At 52.3% G+C, this 9,206-nt stretch overlaps 1 protein-coding gene across 1 annotated transcript; it reads left to right on the forward strand.

Annotated features, from left to right (window-relative positions):
• Positions 1-1,970: 1,970 nt before the first annotated feature.
• On the forward strand, positions 1,971-5,337 carry LOC136116118 (olfactory receptor 14J1-like). The gene is made up of 2 exons (XM_065862328.2): positions 1,971-1,998; positions 4,454-5,337. Exons 1-2 carry the CDS (start codon positions 1,971-1,973, stop codon positions 5,335-5,337), a joined length of 912 nt encoding a protein of 303 aa, XP_065718400.2.
• Positions 5,338-9,206: the final 3,869 nt, after the last annotated feature.

Genomic DNA, 9,206 nt, shown 5'->3' on the forward strand with positions numbered 1-9,206 from the left:
CAGTTCCCCATAGGAAACTGCTCATTGACTGGTGACTTCTTCAGGTTGCTGACAGAAGATCTTTTCCATGATCCAGTAGTTTGCAAAACCCAACGCGCTGTCACCCTGTACTGGGTTTACATGGCAAAGTCTTGGAACTGGGGGTGAGTGTGGTTGTGCTACAGTTGTCACCTCTCTGAGAAGACAACAGGTGTTCGACTGACATCAGACAGCTGATTTCAGCTGGCTCCAAATGGACCCACTCCTGCCAAATCTGAGCCACTCAGTGATGCTGGCAGCACCTCTGGGATATTGTATTTGAGAAAGGGTAAAAAACGCTGCACAACAGCAGGTGGGAGAGAGGAGGGAGGAGATGTGAGAGAAAAGCACTGCAGACACCAAGGTCATATCCCATAGGACCCAAGCAGATCCCTCAGCAGGCCAAAGCTTGCTCTCCTGAAATCCTGCTCTTTGCCTTGTTATCATCTCCTAGGAGCCTCAGCTTCACTTTCAGATCCCTGACTGTTCCATCCTGACCAACTCTTCCTGGTTTGTAAGTGTGAAGTCCCACAGGGCACTTCACCTCACTGACTCCTCAGTCACCCATGTCAGGAAGATGTTGTCAATGAGCTCCAGCCCCTCCTGGATGGCTGGTTCCTTGCAGATATTGGGATATCTCAGGTCTGCCACGAGGACACCGCCCTGGAAACATGAGGTTTCTTTCATCTGTCTGAAGGAGGCCTCATCTCATTGCTCTGCCTGATCAGTGAGTCTGTAGCTGATGTCCAGTCACCACAACATTGCCCATGTTGTTCTGCCATCTCTTGCTGACTCCTCAACCTTCAGCTGACATTGTCTGTCCCCAGGCAGAGCTCCACACATTCCTGCTGCTTTTCCACATGAAGAAAAACTACCCCTTTGAATCCAGACCTCTGGTATTATAAGTACCAGACCCCCAATAGCCCACACTTTCTCCAGGAGATGGTGTTTGTAGTGCCCTGCAGCTCCTTATCCTGCTGTCTTGGGAGAGACACCCTAATCAGGTTAAACCATCTGCATGAAAACATCAATAGCTGAGCAAATGGAGCTTCAGTCCAGGGAGAGCCGCAACTTTGAGAAAATCTGGTGTTCACTCAGGTTCAGGTTTGATAAGTGGAAGTGACCAGTTCTATCCAGGGGCAGGAGAACAAACCCATCCATAAGGACAGAGCAGGACCTGACACACTGATCAGTGACCCTGAGGAGAAGGGCCTGGGCACTCCAAGGTCCCCACACCAGCCCGTGGTGCACGCTCACCATGAACAAGGCAGCTGAACACGGGGCTGCATGAGGAGGAGCGTGCAGACCCAGACACCTGGAGTTCTCATCCCATTCGCTTCAGCACTGGTGTGACCCCACACACACGGGGGTGTGCCGGTGTGCGGCTTCCCAGTTTGGAGAAGCAGGGAGGAACTGGAGAGTGCAGGGCTCTGCCAAGGCAGGTTCAGGACCTTGTGCACATGGTGTGTGAGATGCTGAGGGACCTGGGCTGCTTTGGCCCAGCAGCGCTGGGGAAGCTGCAGCAGTGCAGGAGTAGCCTGAGAGTGCTTGAAGGGTGGTTTCAGAGGTGGTGGAGGTTTTCTAAATAGTGGGAAAGAGCGTGAGAAAGGAATAATGGCACAAAGTGCAGTTGGGGAGGTCCAGGCTGGACATGAGCAGGAAGGAATGTGACTGGAAGGGCAGTGCTGTGGTGGAGCAGGTCAGCAGAGGGAGACTGCATCAGCCCAAGGCTTTGTGCTTCAAGGAACAGCTGGGGAGGATGCACAGATCTCAGCAAAGGAAGGAAGATGCTCAGACAAGAGCAAGGTGGGGCAGCAGGGGGGATGTCTGCAGCCTGCAGGGAAAGAGGTGCAGGGGATGCCACAGCACAGGACAGGCTGTCCTGGAGATGATCAAGGGATGTAAAGAGGCTGAAAGCCCCCACCAGGCATGAGCTCCTTCTCCCCTTGGCTATGGCTGTCCTCTCCACCACTGATCCCTGTGAGGAGACACCTTGTCCTTCCAGCACAGGGGCCTCATGGCCTCCTTGTCCCCAGCCAGGACCCTGGGAGGTGTGGGACCATAGTCCTGCCCTTGGCCTTGCACAGCCCCACATCACACTGTCCCAGGAAGGGCCCTGGGCAATGTGGGAGGGACAGGATCTGACTCCCCAAGGCTGGGGGTCAAGGCTTGGCCCTTTCGTTAATGAAACACATCCAGGTTTACTCAGCATCAGAGAGACCTTTACTTTGCTTTTCCTGAGCTGTCATCTCTGCCTCCATTTTTCTGTTCTAACCAGACCTTGAGGGTGGTTTCTCAGTTGTGCCCCTCAGTGGGACCCATTAGCATTACAAGAAACTTTGGAGTTTGAATCTGAGTTTGACTTCTTGAGAAGTTGCATCAACTCCACGTCAGGGTCTGAGGTCCATGGACTCAGCACCAAACCCATCAGAGGGGTCATTAAAGTGCCTTGGGCTGCTCCTGTGCTGCTGAGCTGGGCTGGGCTCCTGGGACACAGGGAGCTCCTGGCAAGCGGCAGCGCTGCAGAGAGACAGCTCTGCCCAGGAGCAGCTCCTCTGCACAGCGCAGCAGGGCTGAGGGCTCTGCCTGGGGATCTCAGGGAGACGAGCAAGGCAGAGAGAGATTAAAGGTCGTCAGGACTGGGAGGATGACTGAGAGCTCACTGGAGAAGAAACCTTTGCAGCCCTTGCCATGGTAAGTCTCTGGGTGCAGGGCAATGCAGCTGTAGCTCCTGGAGGCATCTCCTAAAACTGGCACAGGCACAGCTGGTGGGATCTGTAAGGACGGGGATATTGTCAGGGAATCTTGAACAGTTGTGAAGCCAGGTGAGCACCCAGGGGTGCCCAGTGCTGTCCTGCAGAGCAGGGTCCCTGCACCCCAGGGCTGTGCCGGGGCAGGGACTCTGCCGCCTGCCAGGGTCAGTGCTCAGCCTGCCCGGGGAGATCCCCATGGTGCTGAAGGGAGAAACTCTGCCTGAAAGGAACAACCCCAGCATTGCAGGGTCCTTCTGCTGTACTGGGTCAGAGCTGCTCAGAGCTCCACATCACTGCAGGACATTCCCAGGGGACTTTTAAAAAAGTGCAGCAAGGCAGTGATTACCTGAATGGGAAGGATCCTGATAATTTAGTCATTTACTCTGGGTTGATGGGGTGGGCGCTGGGGCATAGAAACTAATTTCTTGGTTCAGAATGAGGCCCTGAAATTCAAGATCCATTTCTCTTAAAGGTGAATAAACCTGGGAATATCAGAACAAAACACACCCTGGGTTATAGACAGCATCAGGGTGAGTTTTCCAGGCTCATCAAGGCTGGTCTGTTGTTCCCATCAGAGCTGCCCACACAGAGCTGCCCCTGGGCAGTGCCCGGCTGCTGGGAGGGGTCTGCAGCGCAGAGCTGAGCACACAGCGGGTGGGATGGGGTCTGTGACACTGACAGGAGGAGACATGGGGACACAGACACAGCTGCAGGCAGGGACAGCTCCAGGCAGCAGAGCAGGGGGTGCTCAGCAGCTCTTTTGATCCTTCTCTGCAGATGATGCTGGGTGTTGTCTGCTGGGCAATGATCCGACGGTCCCTTGAGCACATCCGATCTTCAGGAGCCCTGACTCTGCTCTGCTGAGCCTTTCCTTGGGGTCCGCACTCTCCTCTCAGAGTCCTTTGCTTCTCTCAGTGAGGGGTCGTGTCCTGCTCTCTCCATCACGTCTCCACCTCTGGGCTGGGGCAGGGAAGAGTCTGCAGATGTGCCCTTTCAAACAGTGCTCGCCCACTTCTATATGACTCCAGTTGTTTGGCTTTTTCAGAGAGTTATTTGTGTGTGAATTCATCTTCAAAGCAGCACCAGCAAAATCTCTCAAGTGATGGGTAAAAAAACTGAAAGACACTGCTACTCTCCTGACTCTGTTCTAAGCCATAGGAAGCTGAGCCCTATCACCTGTCCTGCCACACAACTCTCCTCATTTTGGTCATGAAAATGAAGACTTTCTCCCTTCCCATATGTGATGGTGGAAAATAAAAACCACAGACAATATTATTATGAAGACATGTTAAGGCTTCCTTCTGCAGCCCACGTTCTTAGAGACATGAGTGCAGATACTGAACTTTTTCACCAATGGTGGTTTACACCTGACACTGCTTGTGAATGCTGGATCTGTCACAAACCAGCTCCCGTGTCCCCGCTGGAGCAGAGCAAAGCTGGCTGCTTGGCAGCACACGGGCAGAAGTCCTGCTGCTCACAGCACACTCAGCCAGCACAAACCAGAAGATAGAAATGCATTTCAAATGGAGTGATTACTATGAATAGATGTAGTGGACTTTTCAGAAGAGTCTTCCTGCATTTTAATTTGTCATTTCGTTTTTTAGACCAGTACCTCCATGTCAGGAAGGAGCAAATGTCCAACAGCAGCTCCATCACCCAGTTCCTCCTCCTGCCGTTCACAGACACACCGGAGCTGCAGCTCTTGCACTTCTGGCTCTTCCTGGGCATCTACCTGGCTGCCCTCCTGGGCAACGGCCTCATCATCACCACCATAGCCTGGGACCAGCACCTCCACACCCCCATGTACTTCTTCCTGCTCAACCTCGCCCTCCTCGACCTGGGCTCCATCTCCACCATTGTCCCCAAATCCTTGGTCAACTCTCTGTGGGATACCAGGGTCATTTCCTATGCAGGATGTGCTGCACAACTCTTTCTTTTTTTCTTTTTAGCTTCAGCAGAATTTTACCTTCTCACTGTCATGTCCTACGACCGCTACGTTGCCATCTGCAAACCCCTGCACTACGGGACCCTCCTGGGCAGCAGAGCTTGTGTCCACATGGCAGCAGCTGCCTGGGCCACTGGGTTTCTCTATGCTCTGCTGCACACGGCCAATACATTTTCACTGCCCCTGTGCAAGGGCAATGCCCTGGCCCAGGTCTTCTGTGAAATCCCCCAGATCCTCAAGCTCTCCTGCTCGTGCACCTACATCAGGGAACTTGGGATTCTTGTGGTCAGTTGCTGTTTAGCTTTTATGTGCTTCGTTTTCATCATGGTGTCCTACGTGCAGATCTTCAGGGCCGTGCTGAGGATCCCCTCTGAGCAGGGACGGCACAAAGCCTTTTCCACCTGCCTCCCTCACCTGGCCGTGGTCTCCTTGTTTGTCAGCACTGGCATATTTGCTCACCTGAAGCCCCCCTCTGTCTCCTCCCCATCCCTGGATCTGGTGGTGTCTGTTCTGTACTCAGTGTTACCTCCAGCAGTCAACCCCCTCATCTACAGCATGAGGAACCAGGAGCTCAAGGATGCCCTGTGCAAACTCATATATAAGTGTTTTCTGGAGCAATAAACTGCCCCTCTGCTTCTGCATAGGAGTTTTAAAGAAACTTATTACAGGCTTAGCCTGTCATCTGGATTTTCTGTTTTGGTGTGTTGGTTTTGTATTGTTATAATGTTTTCATCCCCTTTCCAATTCTCTGTCTGCTTTTCTTTTATAACCACTGGCTGTATAAATGAGGAGCCGTGCTCTCCTTTTGTTTAAACAAAATAAAGGTTCTTATAGTGACTTGTTTTTCACTGTATCCCCCCTGCAGGGCTATTTTGGAGCTGCAGGGACAGTTCCTGTGTGCGTGGGTAGAAGGGAAAAGAGTCCAGCATGGCAGCACTGCCACAGAGCACCAGTGCTTGGTCTTCCAGAGCTGTTCTGGTTCCACTCCCACACTCTCCTTCTCATCACTTGTGTTGGTGCAAGGCCTGAGTGCTCTGGCAGCTTGGTCCCCGTCCTGCTGTGTGTCAGTGCTGTGAGCGCAGGCAGGGACAGGCAATGAGCACTGCTCTGACAGAGCTGGGCTCACAACAGCCTTTCCAGATAGAAAGGTGATCTCCTCAGGGCAGGGCCTGAAGGTTTAGGTCTTCTTATAAACCTTCTCTCAAGAACATGTCCACAAAAGTGGCCACAGATGCAAACCCCAGGGCACAGCTGAACAGTGTGTGTGTGCAGGGCTGGCACACAGCAGTGTCCTCTCACAGCCAGGCCTCCTGCCAGAGATGTGGATGTTGTGATGGGTGGGAAGTTGGCTGGATGACCAAGCCCAAAGATCATCAGTGGTACAAAGTCCTGTGTTTAGTCGGTTTCTAGTGGCATCCCTCAGTGATGAGTACTGGGGCCAACACTGTTTAATGTCTTTATTCTGCCCCTTCATCGTGTCATGGAGCACAGTTTCAGCTCCTTTGTGGATGATGCAAAACTGGGCAGAGGCCTAGAACAACCTCACCTGGTTTACCCTGCCTTGAGCAGGAGAGTGAGACAAGATGATGTTCAGGGCTCTCTTCAAACCTGAGTTATTCTAGGATTCAATGAATCTTTACCTTGGAGAGGTGTTTGAAGACAGAAGATGTAGTCCTTACCAGTTAAAAGAATGAATCCTGCCTGCAGTTGCTAACCTAAAATATGTAATACTAAAATACACATCCTCAGGATGGGAGACTGGGGTCAGCCCGGGACCCTTTCTCAAAAAGCATGTGTAGTGATAAAATGATTATGTAACCCATATGCCAATGTGTAAACACTTGGCTCTTTAGGGCTGCCCTTACAGAACGCTTCTCCACTCAGGTTTTTTGTAGGAAATAAATTTAATCAATTTGATAAAACAAGCCTAGCTTTATCTAGTCAGGTCCTGGCCCATGAGGAGGGTGACGGATGGCTATGGGATTATGAGGTCACTTGTGTCTCACAGACTCAAATTGATTTCAAAGACTATGGCTGTGAAGGGGACTGTGATGTGAGTTCTGTCTGGGGAGGTGACAGCCCAGCAGCAGGAATAGAGCTGGGAAGGTATCTCTGCCTAAGCACCCACAGGCCCTACCTAGGAAGAGGTCTTGGAAACGGGTTGTCACGTCTCTTCCACTTGAGAACACGAAGGGACAGCAGCAGGGACATGGTCGTGTCTGTCAGAGAAGTTGAAACGCCAACAGCAGCCATGGGGTTCAGAAGATCATGATGAGGTTACATCTCACCTGTCAGGTAAAAGATCACAAGAAATGCTGGGCTGAGAGCAGGTGGGGAAGCGAGATGGGTGTCTGCAGCCTGCAGGGAAAGAGGGGCAGGGGTAGGACCGTGTAGAACAGCCTGTGATGGAGATGGCAAAGGGCGCTGGCAAGGCTGGAAGGGACCCACAGAACCCAGGTCCTTGTCCCCTTGGCCTTGGCAGTTGTCTCTGTCACTGAGGCCTTTGAGAAAACGTTGTCCTCATGGCACTGGGGCCTCGGTGCCTCCTTGCAGCCCCATGGGGAAGCTGGAAGTTGTTGTCCCAGTGTTGTCCTTCCCTGGGCCTTGCACGCCCACATCCCACGGTCCCAGGAAGAGCCCTGAGCCGTGTGTGAGGGACAGGATCCCCCTTCCCATTGCCTGGAGGTCATGGCTTCTCCTTTCTGCTTCAGAAAGCAAACCAAGGGGTTTCTCAGCATCAGAGATGAAGAAAAGACTAAAAGGAGACCTCATGGTGGCTACAGCTTCCTCACAAGGGGAGAAGGAAGGGAAAGTACTGATCTCTTCTCTTTAGTGACCAGTGGCAGAACCCCAGTGGTGAGATGAACCCAAATGAGCACAAATGCTGTCAGCTATTCCTTCGGGTGCCATGAAGGGCAGTGGGACAGAGATGGTGTTCAGGGGTCTCTTCCAGCGTGTGTTACTGTAGGATTCCATGAATCTTTTCCCTGGAGAGCTCTTTCAAGTCAGAATAGACAGAGGAAAGAGAAAAAAAAGAGGCAGAAGCAGAGGTATAAATGGCCCAGTGTAAATACAGCAGCTCCTCTGAGGAACGTTTCTCCACTCAAACCCTTGATAGGAAATCTATTGGATAAATTTGATGAAAGCAGCTCAGTTTTATCTGCTCACACACTGGACCACAAGGAGGGTGATGGCTGGGTACGATGCCATGTGGTCACTTGTGTCTCAGGAACTCATGGTCCAGCAGGAAGCCAATGGCTGTGCAGGGCACTGTGAGGTCACTTCTGCCTCTGCAGGGGATAGGCCAACAGCAGGAACATGGCTGGGAAAGGACTGTGAGGTCACACATACCAGACGAGCAATCGGGCCCAATCAGTGTGGTTTTGCGAAAGGCAGGTCCTGCTTGACCACCCTGATCTCCCTCTATGACAAGGTGACCGGCTGAGCAGATGAGGGAAAGTCTGTCGTGGGGAGTGAATCCGCCACACAGGCTGTGGGTGTTGTGTCCTTAGACTGCAGTAAAGCCTTTGACACCGTATCCCACAGCATCTCCGGGAGAAGCTGCAGCTCATGGCCTGGATGGTGTATCTGCGATGGGTATAGAACTGGCTGGGGGGCCGGGCCCAAAGAGTTGTGGGGAATGGAGCCAAATCCAGTTGGTGGCCGGTCACGAGTGGTGTCCCCAGGGCTCAGTATTGGAGTTAATTTTGTTTAATCCTTTTATCAGTGATCTGTATGAGGGGATCGAGTGCAACCTCAGTAAGTTTGCAGATGACACCAAGTTGAGCGGGAGTGTTGATCTGCTGGAGTGTGGGAAGGCTCTACAGAGGGATCTGGAGCTGCTGGTTCATTAGGCTGAGGCCATTTGTCTGAGGTTTAACACAGCCATGTGCCAGTTCCTGTACTGGGGTCATAACAACCCACTGCAACACTACAGGCTGGGGGAAGAGTGGCTCGAAAGCTGCCTAGCGGAAAAAGACCTGGGGGTGTTGATCGAATATGACTGAACATGAGCCAGCGTGTGCCCAGGTGACCAAAAAGGCCAATGGCCTCCTGGCTTACATCAAGAATAGTGTAGTAACCAGAACCACGGCAGCGATCATCCCCCTGTACTCGACGATGGTGCGGCCACAACTCGAATCCTTGGTTCAGCTTTGGCCCATCACTGTAGGAAAGACCTTGAGGTGCTGGAGTGAGTGCAGGGGAGAGGGACAAGGCTGTTCAGGGTCTGGAGCACAAGTCTGCTGAGGAGCAGCTCTGGTACCCTGGGTTGTTATAGCCTGGAGAAAAGGAGACTGAGGGGAGGCATTTCTGATCTCTACAACTATCTGAAAAGAGGTTGTAGCATGGAGGGTGTTTTTTTTCTCCTGTGTAGCAAGTGACAGGATGAGAGGAAATGGCTTCAGCTTCTGCCAGAGAAGGTTCAGAATTGATATTAGGAAACATTTCTTCATGGAAAGGATTGTGAAGCAGTGGAACAGGCTGCCCAG

The sequence above is a fragment of the Patagioenas fasciata genome, chromosome 7 (genome assembly GCF_037038585.1).
Source record: "Patagioenas fasciata isolate bPatFas1 chromosome 7, bPatFas1.hap1, whole genome shotgun sequence".
Classification (NCBI taxonomy): Eukaryota; Metazoa; Chordata; class Aves; order Columbiformes; family Columbidae; genus Patagioenas; species Patagioenas fasciata.

Excerpts from the sequence above, each read along its gene's own strand:
- LOC136116118 (XM_065862328.2), top strand. The coding sequence starts at position 1,971 with ATGGCTGTCCTCTCCACCACTGATCCCT. Across the intron at positions 1,999-4,453 it reads CCTCTCCACCACTGATCCCT|ACACACCGGAGCTGCAGCTC; the intron begins GTGAGGAGACAC and ends TGCCGTTCACAG.